The sequence below is a fragment of the Taurulus bubalis genome, assembly GCF_910589615.1.
Source record: "Taurulus bubalis genome assembly, chromosome: 13".
NCBI lineage: Eukaryota > Metazoa > Chordata > Actinopteri > Perciformes > Cottidae > Taurulus > Taurulus bubalis.
Window position 1 is genome coordinate 25,998,257 of NC_136601.1, and position 17,080 is coordinate 26,015,336.

Sequence of the window (17,080 nt, forward strand, 5' to 3'; positions counted from 1 at the left end):
CATGGAAAATGCTTTTATTGAACATTATTGATCTGATTGCACACTGAGTTTTGGAAGTATTGCTGTCATAAAGCAATAGTCTGGCCCATAGTGAGATTCCACAGGACTGATAAAGACACATATTTGGGATAAAAGAAAAACAAACTAAACAGTAGTGGAACATCAACATCAGCAGCAACAGACCTGAACATTTTTAAACATCTACACATATTCAGCTGCAGCATTAAGACAACAACAAAATGATATTTCAGGAAGGGAAATCAGTCACAGAATGTTGAAGTCATATTTCATTCATGGCTGTTTATTCATTTCAGATGGCAATAACATGGAGAAGAAGCTGCTGCATTGATGAACTTCTCTAACACGGGAGCTTCAGTGTTTTTAGGATTGGGGTTTGATTAAAGTCAGGGGTCACACATATGTTTAAGAGATTCTTATGCAGCATTCAGGTTTTTAATTCCCCCAAATTTAATATATGATGGACACATTAATGGGTTGTAATATACTATACGTTTATTTTGGGTCAATTCATTGATAAATGTATGACATATAATTTGGGTTTTAATGGATTATCTGCAAGTTTACCAATAACATAACTGTAGAATCAAGACCCTTGTTCAGATTCAACATACAAGATATGGCGTTCATGTTATTTGTTCAGTTTGTGGTTTTACCTCTTTCAAAAGTCCTTAAAGAGAATCCATTAATCATACCTAAATGCGTGCCTCGTATAAATATATTACATCCATTAATCTATTTAATAAGCATCCCCCTAAAATCCCATTAAACAGCTGTAATCACATCTGTTTTAAAGGGTTAGTTAATGGACTTAAATGTTTGACAGGTTCCAGTGACATAAATAGCCGAGCACAGCTTTGGTCTTTTTTTAATTGTTTTTAAAGGCCAAGAGGTGTTCAGTAAATAATATCGTATTATGGCTTCAGGGCAATAAATGCTCAACTGTGAATCGGCCGGCCCGATGGGAGACACAGCAGAACGGAGTGGACGTGTCACGAGGCTGGAGCTTCAGTTTGAAACCTGAAATGCTGAGGAAGAAATGTCTCCTGGATTGTTATTCGTTGCTTTGAGCAGAGCTGAGAGATGTTCAGTGTCTTTAATGTATCACAACGTGTTACATTAAAGGGCAGACCCTGAAGACCAACACATTCACACGCTGGTTGATATCTATGGGCAGTGTGTGTGTGTGTGTGTGTGTGTGTGTGTGTGTGTGTGTGTGTGTGTGTGTGTGTGTGTGTGTGTGTGTGTGTGTGTGTGTCTCCTCTACGCCTTCTTCATGCCTCTCCCCATCAGGCAGGCGAAGATGGTCATCACCATCTTGGTGTTGACCTCCACCAGGTCCTCCGGCAGCGCGTACACCTTGGCCCCGATCTTCCTCGCCATGGAGATGGCGAATCTGGTGCAGGAAGGGGTCGTGGTTAGGATCACTATGGCAACCAATTACATCATCTGTGACCCGCTTAGCTTACATACTATTCACACAGGACGAGTGTTACCTGGGGACCTCTAGCAATGTGTCATAATACTGGACGTCTGTGACTGTAACTAAAAGGTTCCAACCTGGATTACCTTCCATATAAACAGGTCATGTGATAATATAGTCCAACGCTAGTTTTTTCTCTGCCTCGTTCCTGTTTGAGAATCATGGAGGCTGCGTTGGCAAATGCAGACGTTTTAGCAGCATTTTGGGGTCAAATTCAGGAGTTTCATCTGGTGTGTGTGTGTGTGTGTGTGTGTATGTGTGCTGTATAGCAGAAATAGGCCTACATCTAAATCCCATGAGATTCCCTGATGATACAACCTCTATGATCTCAAAACAGCCAAAGAGAAATTGACATCCGTTTCTGAAATGAAGCACAGAGAAGAGCAGGTCTTTACTTGGCGTTGCTTAGTTTGTCTTCGTCTGACAGACTTCCTGTCTGCACCAGCTCAAAGTTCACACTCTTGGGCTGAATGGCATCGATCAGGTCCAGAACTGGCATACTGGTCCCGATGGATTTGTCCTGAATGGAGGGACACAAACACACATATACACAACATTATATATATAGTATATAAAGCATACAGTAAAACCAGAGCCAACCTTCTTTCTCCAGTGGAAGGTGGAAATATTTATATATTTTTTATTATATAGTGGAAGTATTTCCACCACCGTGTCGTTGAACTAAAACTCACCTTAAAGCTTTTGATGGAGGAAGTCTTGCCGGCCTCAGCCAAAGTCTTGTTGACCCACGACACTATCAAATCGTCTCCTGCGACTTCTCCGTCTCCGAGGTCTTCCAGAACATTCAGCGTGTACCTGCGACAGATCGTTCACATCAAACCCCGTTCCATATCCGGCCTGGAGCAGGCGGAGAGATTCACATTTCAGGGAATGACTTTGTCCCACTATGCGGCTGAGTTAGTGTAAACATACGCGAGATGACTGGTAGCCTCCCAATTCACAAGTTCAAAGGTTGTACAAAATAAATGAGAATATTTTGTGAAATCAATACCACATTTCCCATAAACCTCATTGTTTTCCCATACACCCCATTGTTTTCCCATAAACCTCATTGTTTTCCCATAAACTCCATTGTTTTCCCATAAACCTCATTGTTTTCCTATAAACACCATTGTTTTCCCATAAACCTCATTGTTTTCCCATAAACTCCATTGTTTTCCCATAAACCTCATTGTTTTCCCATACACCTCATTGTTTTCCTATAAACACCATTGTTTTCCCATACACCCCATTGTTTTCCCATAAACTCCATTGTTTTCCCATACACCCCATTGTTTTCCCATAAACTCCATTGTTTTCCCATACACCCCATTGTTTTCCCATAAACTCCATTGTTTTCCCATAAACACCATTGTTTTCCCATACACCCCATTGTTTTCCCATAAACCCCATTGTTTTCAATCACAAAGACCATTGTTTTCAGTGTTTTTTTCCTCTATGGCTTCACTAAAATGATGAAGCATGTCGGAGCTCTTTAGATCTGCCTTTCACTCGTTCCACGATGTCACACTGACAGGAAGTGTCCTCCCACAGATCAGCGCCCTCTAGCTGCTTCAGGCGGCAGGGCGCCTCTCGTCTGTTCTTGCTAGTGGAGGTCAGAAGTTCGGGTTCACTCTAAAGTGGAAATCACCTCCTCATCAGCTGCCACACCACGGCCAGAGTCAGTGTTGGATTGCCGTCGTAGAGGTCCTGTCCTCCGATCCCCACCAGGGAGAAACCAGCCTTTTCCTTTCCCAGATCCACAGCGTAGGTGCAGTTTTCCATCTGACACACACACACACACACACACACACACACACACACACACACATGTTAATTGTGTGTTGTTGTAAGTCGTCATAGCAAAATGTGTTCTTGGAGACATGGCCTTCTGCACCTCTTGTTCCCCATGCTCACCCCAAATGAGTTATAATACTTGTGTTATTTTATATGATTGCGTTCAGATTATTTTTCTCCAAAAAATCACTTTTATAACATATTTTGATCATAACTATGAACATCCAGCATGATTTGAGCCAGATTTCCCAAAAATGCCTCCTCGAGCGTCCGTGAGTTTTTCAAACTGTTTGGTTCAGGGCCTTAACAACATCCCACATACTAATAAGGCACCTTTTTTGGAAATATTAGGACCTAAAGAATAGGTCATTGGCATGTTAGGAAGGAGTTTCAGTCAAAAAACTGTCGTCCGTTTCAAAAATTGAAAAAATACTTATTTTATGACAAAACAGTGTCATTCAGGCATTCAAAGAGGCCTAATTTGGCGTCACGGATATTTTGAATATTTCAAAATGATCTCTAGTATTTATACAGTGCACATACACACACACACACACACACACACACACACACACACACACACACACACACACACACACAGACTCACATTAAAGTTCGTAAAGTGGTGCGTAAATGTACCTTTTTTAAATGCCCTCCTCCTACTCCCTTGAACGGAGGCATGTTGACTCTGCTGTCCCAGTCCACCGGCACCTTGATCCTCTCATACAGCTGCAGGATCACCATGGCGTCCTGCAGGTCGCTGCAGCAACACAAGCAAACACACAGGGACGTGTTGAAGTCAGCGTGCAACACACAGGGCTTGTTATTATTATTATTATTATTATTATTACTATCATTATTATTATTATTATTATTGTTATCATTATTATTATTATTATCATTATTATTATTATTATATACCCGTAGATGTGGTGAACATGAGGACTGACTCCCAGAGAGTTCATCCAGTTCCTGAATGTCCTCTCCTCTCTGGTCTCACCTAGAGGGGGTGGAGAGAGAGAGAGAGAGAGAGAGAGAGAGAGAGAGAGAGAGAGGTAACAGGAGGTTAGCTTGCTCGATGGCAGCATATGTGTGAGTGGGCGGGGCATATGTGTGAGTGGGCGGGGCATATGTGTGAGTGGGCGGGCCCTATTCCTCCTCTCTTACTCTCCAGAGTCCAGTCCTGGTTCTCCGGCTTGGTGAGCGCCGGGTGCTTGTTGAAGAGCGTGGCCACGAAGGCCATGTTGAGCTTGGCGTTTCCACTCACGACGTCGGTGGCGGTCACAAACTGCCGGCAGCCGAGGCGGTCGGCCTGCTGCAGCATAGACTCCGCCCTCTTGGTGTTATCCTTCTCCTGGGCGACACACACACACACACACAGAGGGGTTACAGAACATCCTTCACGAGCCCGCAAGCTACGTCCTGTTAGCTCATTGTCGAGTGCACGACAACTGCTGGCCTCCTGTCCTGAGAGACTACGCTGACACTACGGGGTCAAGAGGATGGTGAAGATAAAGTGAAGACGGACACTTGATAATGTGGAGGGAAATGTTTTATAATAATGCGTAATATTCAGTATTGTGTGCAGATTGTTTTAGGCGTAAAGGATACTGTAAAAATCCTTTAGCCTGATGAGAGTGGAAGTGAACATGGAGCTGTTAGCAGTGGCCTTGTTCTGCTCCAGGAGAACAGACCAAAACCACGATAAGGGGAGACGTCAGAGCCACATTCCTTTAGTCACTGCGTTAGACTGTGTGCTGAGGAGATGTCATTATGGGGTTGGAGGCGGTACCTGATACTGTTTGAGTTGATAAAGTAATTTTGGTTGTTTGGGGATTGTTGCGTTAGACCAGTGGTTCTCAAACTTTTTTTGCACGCCCCACTTTGGAGGAAGAACAATGTTCGGGCCCCACCGCCCCAACAACATTGCAACAAAATGGTCCAACTTGTTGTGACTCCTCCATCCGTGTGTTTTCAATAATAGAATGAAGAAAATTGAAATCACTTTGTTAGAACAATGCAAATAAAGTTATATCTGTGCAAAAAATAAATAATATTTGGCAAAACAAATGATCTATTGTGGCTGCAAATAACCTGCGTAGCACTAACTATATTTTCAAGATAATAACAATAATGTTCAACCTGTGCAAAACAGAATGAATGCAGATGTGTGAGCATCACGCTGTGTCAGTATTAGTGGCTGCAGTGAGCTGCTTTCCTCTACACATCTTTTTAATAAAGGATTATTTAAAGAATTTGGATCTCCCCCCCGCGCCCCACTAGAGGGTCGCGCCCCACAGTTTGAGAACCACTGCATTAGACAGACGGGTAGGCAGCTGTTGTCTAATGATACCGGCCGCAACTCGTTTTGTTTGTAAACTGTGTGTTTCAAATAAATCTACGTGAAGGGAACTCTCTGTGTTTGACCACTGAGGTCCTGAGTGAGTTCTCACGAGCAGTCAGACAGAGTCAAGCTCATACAGCATCAGCTTCATAAGGATTACATCATCATCGAAGAAGGAAACCAGCCACAACAATACCCAGAGAGATTAGACTGTAGAGTCTTGTGTTTTACAAAGTGTTCCTCTCAGACCCAAACGCATCACTGACCGCTGCTGTAAATGTGACCGGAACAACAAGCCTGTGGAAGGGGAAGAACATGGGACTGTTGCCTCATCAGACTCACGTAGAGGCCGGTCATGTCCAGCTCGATGCGTGGGACGTCCTCTTTGCTGCCGTCCGGAGCGATCTGCTCCAGCAGGTGGAAGTACGCCCTGGAGTCCTGCAAAGACACAGAAACAGACAAGCTACTCACCACGGCACGAACGGCTGATGTATTGTCTCTGTGTGGGCTGACTTCACTATCATGTGTTGTGTTTTTAGTTGTATGGATATTACATGGATATCCTGACAGAATACTAGATATCTTTTTCGGATATCGTAATATGGCACAATTCTCGTTTTCTGGTTTTAAAGCTTATGCCAGGGTGCTGAAAGGAGGCTCCGACCGCTTGTCAAACCTCAGATTCAAGACGAGCAGTGCGGATTCCGTCCCGGTCGTGGAACAGTGGACCAGCTCTTTACCCTTGCAAGACTACTGGAGGGGTCCTGGGAGTTCGCCCAACCAGTCTACATGTGCTTTGTAGACCTGGAGAAGGCTTTCGACCGGGTCCCTCGGGGGTTTTTGTGGGGGGTGCTGCGGGAGTATGGGGTGCCGGATCCGTTGGCACGGGCCATCCGGTCTCTGTACGCCTGCAGTAGGAGCTGTGTTCGTATCCTCGGTAATAAGTCAGACACGTTCCCGGTGGGTGTTGGCCTCCGCCAGTGCTGCCCTTTATCACCGGTCCTGTTCGTGACCTTCATGGACAGGATATCTAGGCGCAGCCAGGGGGCGGAGAGGATCCGGATCGGGAGTCTCGGGATCGCCTCTCTGCTGTAAGCGGATGATGTGGTCCTGTTTTCCTCCTCAGACTGTGACCTCCAGCATTCACTGAGGCGTTTTGCAGCCGAGTGTGAAGCGGCAGGGATGAGAGTTAGCGCCTCCAAATCTGAGGCCATGGTGCTCTGCCGGAAACCGGTGGATTGCTCCCTCCAGGTGGGGACAAACTGCCTACCCCAAGCGAAGGAGTTCAAGTATCTCGGGGTCTTGTTCACGAGTGAGGGTAAGGTGGAGCGGGAGATCGACAGACGGATCGGTGCGGCTGCAGCAATAAAACAGGCGCTGTACCGGTCCGTCCTGGTGAAGAGGAGCTGAGCCGGAAGGCAAAGCTCTCCATTTACTGGTCGGTCTATGTTCCAACCCTCACCTATGGTCACGAACTCTGGGTCGTGACCGAAAGAACGAGATCTCGAATACAAGCGGCCGAAATGAGCTTCCTCCGTAAGGTGGCCGGGCTCACCCTTAGAGATAGAGTAAGGAGCTCGGACATCAGGGGGGAGCTTGGAGTCGAGTCGCTGCTCCTTCGTGTCGAAAGGAGTCAGCTGAGGTGGTTCGGGCATCTAGTCAGGATGCCTCCTGGACGCCTCCCATTAGAGGTTTTCCAGGCACGCCCAACTGGTAGGAGACCCCGGGGAAGACCGAGGACACGCTGGAGGGATTATATCTCACGGCTGGCCTTGGAACGCCTCGGGATCCCCCAGAATGAGCTGGAAAGTGTTGCGGGTGAGAGGGAAGCCTGGGTCGGCCTGCTGAACCTGCTGCCACCGCAACCCGACCCCGGATAAGCAGCTGATAATGGATGGATGGATGGTTTTAAAGACTGCATTACGGTAAAGTGATGTAATTTTATTATTTATTATTTGTCTTATCCCACTTAGTCCACATCACTCGTGATTATTTATCATACATTTTGTTGAGGCATCTTGCAACATGGTCTCATCGATGCGAGGCGTTTGGTCTGAAATATCCTGATACTTGCCTGACTGTACAATATGTCTCTTTTCTGCTAAATCTAAGAGACATATTGAATATCAATCAGCTCACACCCCTTTAATAAAGACAGAAGCAAGACGTCTGACAGGAGCAAACCTGAAACGGAGGTCCTCACTGAGAGCTCTGGGCTTCACGTGACGTTTCCTCACCTTAATGTCTCCAGAAAAGTTGGATATGGACATGCCGACTTTCTTCAGATGGAAGTTGGCCCAGCGCAGCAGCAGCTCCTCGGGGCTGAGCTTCATCAGATCCTCCAGCGTCTCCCCGTCCTCCAGCAGCGCCGCTATCGCTGCACACAGGGAGACACCACACCCGTTACCACCGTGCTTCAGAGCTCGCCCAGCCGTGCCCGTGGTTTGCTCGTACCCTCATTGCGGCTCAGCTCTATGTCGGCGAACAGTCCGATCTTGATGATCTGCCACAGCAGCCCGAGCACCAGGTGAGGCTTCCCCTCCTTCAGGTCTTGAGCGCCGATGTTGACGACTTGGCAGCCGATGGCCGAGGCGGAGTTCAGAGCCAAGTTCAGATTCTCCTGTCGGAGTTGAAGGGTGACGGAGCGTCAGGTCATAATGTACACGTGTGATCAGGGGATGAAGTCCTAAAATACATGGCTTTCATGTGAGTGTGTCTTCCAGAAGCCCCTCTATATAACTGTGATATAAATGATCAGGATTTATGCAGCGAAGTTAAATCACTGAACTAGGGCTGTGTGGTTTACCGTCATACCGGTGCATAGACGTAACAACTGTTGTTGCTCTTTCGCAGGCAGCAAAATGTATTTTTCACCGCTGAGGGAGCAGCAGTAGGAGCTACTTACTGTCATGTTATAGCTGTAGTTATGTTATAACTTTATAACAACAAATAATAACCCACAACTAACGCTCTTTAACAGGTAAAACATCAACAAAAGTTTGTGTCATAAATAATTTGTAACACTAATAATTGTACATTTATAAAATTACACTGCCAAACTGCATGCTGGGTAAAGCTCGCCCACTATCATAACAAAAAGAAACTCCGTTGCAGGAGGAGACTGACCCTTCCGTTTTGTCGCTTTCTGTTTTTTTCCACCTAGATTCCCCTGGGTCCTAAGTCCCTCCATGTTTAGCTTCCTAACACCCTCTATGTACCAGCGTACAAACAGCTGCTCACCTCTCTAACAGCTGTTCAGTTGGCCGGCGCTCCTTTTCGGCGTCAATGAATGAATGTGTTTACTCCAAAAGAAATACCGTGATATACCGTGATACCGCCAGAATCTTACAAAATACTGTGATGTGAATTTTTGGCCATACCGCCCAGCCCTACACTGAGCACAACGCACACAGATGATCAACTAGTTCAGACGCCAAATAACTAACTAACTAACCTGTGTGGTGAAAGCTGTGAGTTTCTTTTTGTTGATGGTTCTCTCATCGATGGTGTCGTTGACGGAGAGGTTGATGAGTTTACTGCATGTGAGAGAAGACAAACAAAAAGCACATGAGCACAGTGACACACGGCCTCTCCACCGCCTGTTAGAAGTCAACAGGTGAGGGTCAAGTTAAGGGTACATGAAGGTCAAAGTTAGAGTTGTGGATAGATAAGGACGGGTGATCCCAAAGTCGGTTACCAAAGTATGATGCCGTCTGCCACCGCTTTAAACAGATGCTCAGTTTCGGGGTTGATGGGCAGGACGTGTCCACAGTCCGGATCCTCCTCCAGAGCAGAGTTGATGTAGTTGGCGAAGGCAAAGCGCTCTTGCTCTGAAATACAGTGGGGTCAAAGGTCAGGTGGCCGTCTGTCCTCGTCTTGCTGACATGCGGGCCCTCGTGTGCCGCTCCAGGTATTCGTGTCACTAACCAGAGATGGAATGCTGGGTTCCTTCACTGGAGATCATGCTGGTTCCCCCGATGGCCAAGATGCCTTCTTTCTTGTTCAGAGCTTTCCTGAAACTCTGGGACGCGCTGTCGTCCTTCATTTCCGTGAAAATCTGCACAAAAGAAAAGGGCAGGCCGAGGCCTCGAGTCAGTCCAGTTCATTTGATAGGCAAAGTGTCGGGCCCACTACTCAGCTGTTACTGAGGGCTGTGAGTCCGTCCAGTTACTGTTACCTACAGCCGTGAACTCTTCAAGCTTGATGCGGCTGTCGTTGTCTCTGTCCAGCTTCTGGAGGAGTTCTCGGATCTGGTACCCCGGCATGGGACGGCCCACCTCGCTGAAGAGGTCCCCGAGTTCAGAGGCGCTGATGAACCCATTCCCGTCCACATCTAGAGGAGAGGGGCGGAGGCAAGACAGCAATGTGTTAGTGGTTTTAATCTCTATTCCCCATCGAAGTTGCAATAGAGGAATAACTATTCTCAGTCAAAATCACAGGGTCACTGCACAGATTTGACAACAGCATGTTGTGGACAGAACGCTTTGGGTGAGATATTCAATGAGATGACTTTGGTTTTCCCTATAGGACAGAGCCGAGCCAGTTGTTTCTAGTCGTTATGCTAAGCTAAGCTAACAATAGGTGTAACATGACCAACTATTCCTTCAAGTCGTAACTTAAACGTGGCGCATCAAGGGTTTCATTTCCTCCCATTCATCCCAAGACAAACATCTGTCGGTCAGATGGGGCATGCACAGTGTACAGGACACACACACACACACACACACACACACACACACACACACACACACACACACACACACACACGCGTCTTTACTCACCCACTTTCTGGAAGGCCTCCTTGATCTCCTCCATCTCCTCGGCGCTGATGTTCGCTGACATGCTGACACACTGAAATAGCACAGCGCTGCGTTAAAGTGCTGTCAGACAATCAGAAGCATTCACACGTTACACATGATGATAAAAACGATCACGTGCTATAATATGGTGTTTCTCACAGAAATGAGTCGGCATGCCTCATTTTCTCTTTAGCAGGACCAGGATGAGACGGTGTGTGTTGGTGAATGATTATGACTGGAATGTGGCTGTTTGGTCGTCTATGTCTGGGCTTTTCATATTCATGTCATACTTCATATTCATGTAATACTTCATATTCATGTAATACTGCTGCAGAGGAGTGTCCACGGCTTAAAGTCCCATGTTGTGAAAAGTGATATTTTCATGTCTTTTTTCCATGATAAAGCAGGTCTAAGTTACTGTGACACTATTGAAACGCTCAATGGAGAGATACATGAATACCCATATTCAGTGCCTGTGCCTTTAAATGAGCCGCCAGGGTCTCCGTACCCGGGACCCTTTACTGATCACAGCCACCGGGCCACGAGAGACAGGAATGGGATTCCTAGACAAGCTCAAGCTCAGTGTGAAGGTCGCACAAGCCGGCCAGAGGTGTGATGGCTCAGTGTCCAGCGTACACTACTGGTCAAGACCCTGAGCTTGTTGACGTGAGAGAAACAGTGTTTTACCGCTTGTGAATTGGGAGTTTTCATTTGGTGTGAAGAAACATCTCCTATCTGAGAGGTTAAAGGATTGGTTCACCCAAATCACAAGAAAATCAAACGTTTCCACTTGCAAAGGCAGGATGTGAGTTCTCTACCAAACACATGGAGGTGAATAGCATTTGGCAAAGCATCCCCAAAAACAGCCCCGTCTGCTAAAAACTGCACTACCACACAATGGACCTGCATTGTGAATGATGTTTTTAGTGAAACACAGGAGACGGCTGTTTGCGTCCCATGTGACCCAATTCACCTTTAATCTGAAAAAGTAGTTTTGTTTACATTTTTGTTTGGTCATTTTAAGCCAAACATGATGTTTTCTTTACTGAACCTGAACCTCCACAGTCCTCACTGTGAACAGGTTCATAGTATAATGAATATATATCACCTCATCTGGAGTGGGGTGACGTATGAGAGCATTATTTTGGGGCGAGATGACCCGTTGATACCAGCAACAGGCTCAGGCCTTGACTATACATCCCTCTTTGGATGCAGATCCCTTCAGCAGCAGACGTTAGCTCTGATGGCTCTGTGGGAGCTGCAGCTTCATACATCAGATAATGTTATGAAAACCATTGGCTGAGATATACAGTCCCAGTAATAAGGGATAATAAGATTAGACTGCTGTGTATGATTTATGAGAGACAGCAGAGCCCGGCTAGACAAGACAATACGACAATTTGATGTATTGACAATCAATAAAGCAACCAAGCCAAAGCAACCCGGACACACCAAGCACTATGAGGCTGAGATATCAAAGGCCTCTAAGGTCTGTGATGATCCAACTTAAAAAGATGAATGTGACATTGAAGAGACATCAGCGAGACGTCGGCCAGAAAAGACTCAAATTGCTGTTTTTGACCACTTTGTCTTCTTTTTTCCCCAAAATCCAGATCTGGTAGACTCTAGATTCCTGTCTGGATCTCTTGTCACGGTCTTGTTTCAGCACGAGCAAATAAACAAATGAGCTGTGCTTCAGCACCAACATGCAAAGCCAGCGGCTGCAGAGCACGGCAGTCACGCAGACCCAGCAGGCCATCACAGCCACGGACAGTCAGTTACCTGCTGCAAAGCTATTTGAACAATGAATGGAGATGCATTCTGATTAATGCAAAGCAGGCCTGTATGCACAATACATCGTATATACAATAGCAGTAGATACTGAAGACCTTGAAACAAAGGTCACTGGTTTACAGTGTGGGGATAGGAAATGCAATAAACAGACATGATGGTTTGGTCTGTTTTTTTCAATATATCATCATCATAACTTTTCCAGTGTGAAATAACTCGTCGTGTGAAGCATTGTGTAGGATTACAGAAAAATAAATACACATGTAATGCCACAGGATGTCACTGCTTCACCAGGAACCGACACGCGTTCAAGGTCTGCCCTGGCTGTGCTCCTGGGTTACTTAAAGTAGAGGGAGATACGGGCCTGGGTAGGGCGATATTAATAAACAAAAATAATGTTTTTAAATAAAAGTGACGTTTTCTTTTTTTTAATGAAGTCTTTACACACATTGTACTGCTAAAAAACATGTTTTAAACACACACATCATGGACCACTGCTCTAACATCGGCTCCATGGTATTGAATGCTGGAGGATATTTAGATGCACATGACTGAAGGAGTGCGTTTAACCTGCACGCACACGCGCACACACGCGCGCGCATATACACGCGCGCACACACACACACACACACACACACACACACACACACACACACACACACAGTGCATATCGTCCTCCAGACACGTGTCTGCTGCTGTCTGCTCCTCGCAGTGTTATTCCGTAGGAATGTGCATTGAGTCCATGCATCCTTAAGCTGGAAGTCCTTTGGAAACACGCATGAAACGTGTAGTGCAGGCTGCGTGTGCATGCAGGTTGTGTGTGCATGCAGGTTGTTGTGTGCATGCAGGTTGTTGTGTGCATGCAGGTTGTTGTGTGCATGCAGGTTGTTGTGTGCATGCAGGTTGTTGTGTGCATGCAGGCTGCGTGTGCATGAAACGTGTAGTTCAGGCTGCAGTTGTGTTCAATCCGCTGCAAGAACTGCAGGACACGCGCTGCTTTTCTACGATTACATTTTATTTTGAAATTCCATTCGCTGGCTAACGCGCTCCCCAATACATCAGCTATAGCAGACTGTTTATTATATATATACAGTATATATATATACATCATCTACATACTATTTATAAGATATATATATATATATATATATATATATATATATATATATATTCATTAAATTGTAATGAAGAATAAAGAATGCATTTGCAGACGCGACTAAATAATTCACTGGAATTGTTTAGTGTTTTGAGAAAATAATGTTTCCAGAGTCTAAACCTTCTTTTGTCATCCTCACAAATACTGCGCATTGTTATCATGTTTAAAACATGTTTTTGTTTTAATTCCCATCTCTTCACATATCCTGAGGTAGGTATATATATATATATATATATATATATATATATATATATATATATATATATATATATATATATATATATATATATATATATATACACGCAGACGTCCCTCCCGAGAAAACGCCCTGAACCGCTCCTTCCTCTTACCTGAAGTCGTACGATCCAGTCAATCACCCGGGGGAAGTGAGCCCTGCGTCGGCCTCCACCGCTGCTCTGTCCCGGTCCCTCTCTGACACCGCCCGGGGGGGAGAGCCGCACCGCCCCTTCCGCGTCGCCCCTCCCAGAACCAAGCCCTCCTCCTCCTCCTCATCCTCCTCCGCCTCCCTGAGTCACGTCCGACCACGTGTCAGGACATGAGCAGCTTGGTGGAGACTACTGGCGACCTCACTGCAGCTGCAACATTAATACTAATAACATTAACACATTTACTTAAAACGTTTCTAAAATGGCTCACTCTATGCTAACGCTAATGCTAATGCTAACCTCTTCCACCTACTGGAGGAGATGAGGCTGCAGAATCAATAACTTCTTTTAAATCACTTCTTAATACCCATTTTTATAGAATTGCGTTTAAGTGATGTCGTCCTTTTATGATCTATTATGCAGTTATTTTGTTCCCCTGTTGTATATTTTATTTATTTATTTGTAAGTTTTCTACTTTTGGTTGCCTTCATGGTTCTTTTTGTTTACCGGTATTTAAGTTATGTCTATTCTTTGCTTCTCTGTAAAGCACTTTGTAAACTTTGTTTTTAAAGGTGCTATATCAATAAAGTTATTAGCATTATTATTCTTTTTCTAAGGTGCTATCTTAATTAGCCAAACATTGGTTGGAAAGATGACGTTACAAATCAAGTACAAGAGTACGACATTGTTTAACCAACAAATGTGTTTCCAGTTCTAATAACGACCACATGTTGTACTGATGAGAATCATCCGCACAAATACAATTTCACATTTGACAATTGACAGTAGCAAACGGCAAAATACATTCATTAGTTAATCCAACTAGTCAGGGGGCAGCCGCAGAGAGAGAAGACAAAAAAGACAAACAAAAGAAAGACAAATATAAAACAAAATAAAAAAGAGCAGTATTCTTTCATAGGACTTTACAAGGCACAATAATGAAGGATCGAGTAGTATGTAGATTCCACATGCAGTATATACTATAAATACAAACAACAGCTTTTACAGCAGCGCTGGTACAGTCACCTTCCCCATCTCCATCCCTCCTCTGTCTCAGTCCGTAAGTCACGTTGGATTAGATAAGGTTCAATAAGATAAGTTATAAATATGCTTCTAATGTCCCAGTCGGGAAATTGGTTCTGGACTCCATTCCGCAGTTATTTGATCCATTGTGAACGTTAAAATATTCATCATTGCAACTTGAATGAGCCTCCCTTTGGCACACATCCCCAGCAAAGCGGCGCGGGACGGGATCCATTAATGCTGAGTTGATTTAAAATGTTTGTTTGTGATAAACAGTTCATGAACCAGAGGAACCTGTCACAGCTGTAACTCAGGGGTTTTGATGTGTGTGTGTGTGTGTGTGTGTGTGTGTGTGTGTGTGTGTGTGTGTGTGTGTGTGTGTGTGTGTGTGTGTGTGTGTGTGTGCTGCAGTTTACATCTATGTCTGTCCAAAATGTCCTCGCCTCATCATATGAATGAATGAATGAATATATCCTGAGTAGCAGCCATTTACACAGAAAATAAGACAAGATATAAAAACAACAGGGATGAAAGATATATAAGATATATACAATAATCATACTAATGAAAATAAAGATAAAAATAACAATACAATAAAATAGCTGTATGAAAGAAAGAAGAACAGAGTATTAACTTAGGAATTAAATTAAATGAACTTAAACAGTAGAAGTGCAAGAGTGCAAGTGTGTATGTGCATATTAAATGTGTGAAGTGTAAATAAAAACAACAACAACAACAAACAATAGGAGAGTGCAAAAATGCAAATAATTGATGTAATATAATATATTAAGTGTAGATAACCATAAACATGTACAGTGGTTAATCCACATGCTCCTTTAGTGTGTAATTAATAGTGGGCACATGAAAATGAATGAATGAATGAACGCTGCTCAAGCTTACGCGCCAGTGGACGCTCGTGCTAAATTTGATGGAGTAGAGCGGTGGAGGGTCGACGCATTTTAGTTTGCATCTCACTGGTTTTCTCGACAAACAGCCAACGGTGTTTATTTTTTCATTGTATGTTGTGTTATGGCAAACAGAAGTGTACACATTCTGTTCAACAAGATAATCTTCACAACTGAACACTTCCGTGATGTTCGATGCGACCACTAAACACGCTCTCCCAATCCAGAACGGAGGCTTCACACCAGAGGAGCACGAGCCGGAAACCGGTGTGCAGCCGCTAACTGCAGAGTGGAGTTTCAGCAGCGATGGACGTTTGGAGGAAGCAGCAGAGTTCCACTAAGAGAAAGATTAAATAATGAGAAAGCTAAATATTGTTTCCTCGTGTTACTTCAAATGTTTGGGTCCGATGATCTGCCTTCGTCTTCAGGCCGAGCTGACAGGTGGACTCGGTGACGGAAACGGAAGGTTTTCAAAAGAATGTTGATTGATGTTAACAAGATATATTTGTATGTCAACATACATATTTGTAAATAAGATTCAATTGATTATATATCTAGAAGAAGTATACACATGTGTCCCTGATGAATTATCAACAAAAATCCACTAAATTAGGAAGCAATGTTGTTTGATTTTATTTTTGTTGCAGGAAAAAAAGTGTTTTTAATCTCTGACACAAAATCAAACATGTTCAGTTTCATCACTTCAGGAGTCTCCTGTGGATGAGCAGGACCTCCAGCAGCAGCAACACAAGCCATCTTTGTTTATTCTATTTGACACAGGATGTGGAGCTCAAGCCTGTAACTTACTGTGTAGTTTATTTACAGGACATTAGCCCTTCTTTACGGTCAACACTGGAACACATACGGGCAACCTAGGATTATACACAACCCACGAGGTTCCGTAGGTTGTGTATAAATAGTGATCTGCAGCAGGTTTCTGACTGTTCATTCTGCAAACAGCCTTCATCAGAGGGTAACTGTGTGGACTCAGAGCTCCGCTGCCACCAGTCTCTACACGCAGGAATTCCTCCTCTCCCAATGAATACCTTTCCTTCCTATCACTCCCCTCTGTCTCTTGCTGGATCTTGTCTGGAGTAGATTCCTCCGCCGTGGCCGAATCCCAGGAAGATCTTTCCAGAAGGGCCTTGATTTTTCCTGTTTTCCCACAGGTTCTGGCTCCTCAGTGGTACAGCGAGTGTTTTGCAGGAACACGCTCAGGATCGTCCGACTGTTTTAACTCGATTACTGACGATGCAACATTAGTCATCTGTGATGTTCAGAGCTCGGATGCAGTATTATCACCACAAAGACAATACAAATGTAAACATATATATTTGAAGGATGAATTCCCCAACATCCCTTAAAGGCGTAGTCATCA

The 17,080-nt window shown here is 44.5% G+C and overlaps 1 protein-coding gene across 2 annotated transcripts; it reads right to left on the bottom strand.

Moving 5' to 3' along the window:
* Positions 1-13,809, bottom strand: LOC306745649 (plastin-3-like). Of its 2 annotated transcripts, XM_079228479.1 has the most exons (16): positions 13,739-13,809; positions 10,424-10,493; positions 9,824-9,975; positions 9,570-9,699; positions 9,340-9,472; positions 9,097-9,178; positions 8,097-8,262; positions 7,880-8,019; positions 5,985-6,080; positions 4,466-4,652; positions 4,220-4,298; positions 3,938-4,058; positions 3,153-3,286; positions 2,194-2,317; positions 1,897-2,021; positions 1-1,414 (listed from the first exon to the last, which is right to left on the bottom strand). In XM_079228479.1, the coding sequence occupies exons 2-16, from the start codon at positions 10,482-10,484 to the stop codon at positions 1,282-1,284; spliced, it is 1,863 nt and encodes a 620-aa protein (XP_079084605.1). In that variant the 5' UTR covers positions 10,485-10,493; positions 13,739-13,809; the 3' UTR covers positions 1-1,281. The 2 variants fall into 2 exon arrangements, with proteins under 2 accessions (XP_079084605.1, XP_079084606.1); XM_079228480.1 differs by lacking the exons at positions 10,424-10,493; positions 13,739-13,809 and having other exon boundaries at positions 9,820-9,900.
* Between the last annotated feature and the right edge of the window lie 3,271 nt (positions 13,810-17,080).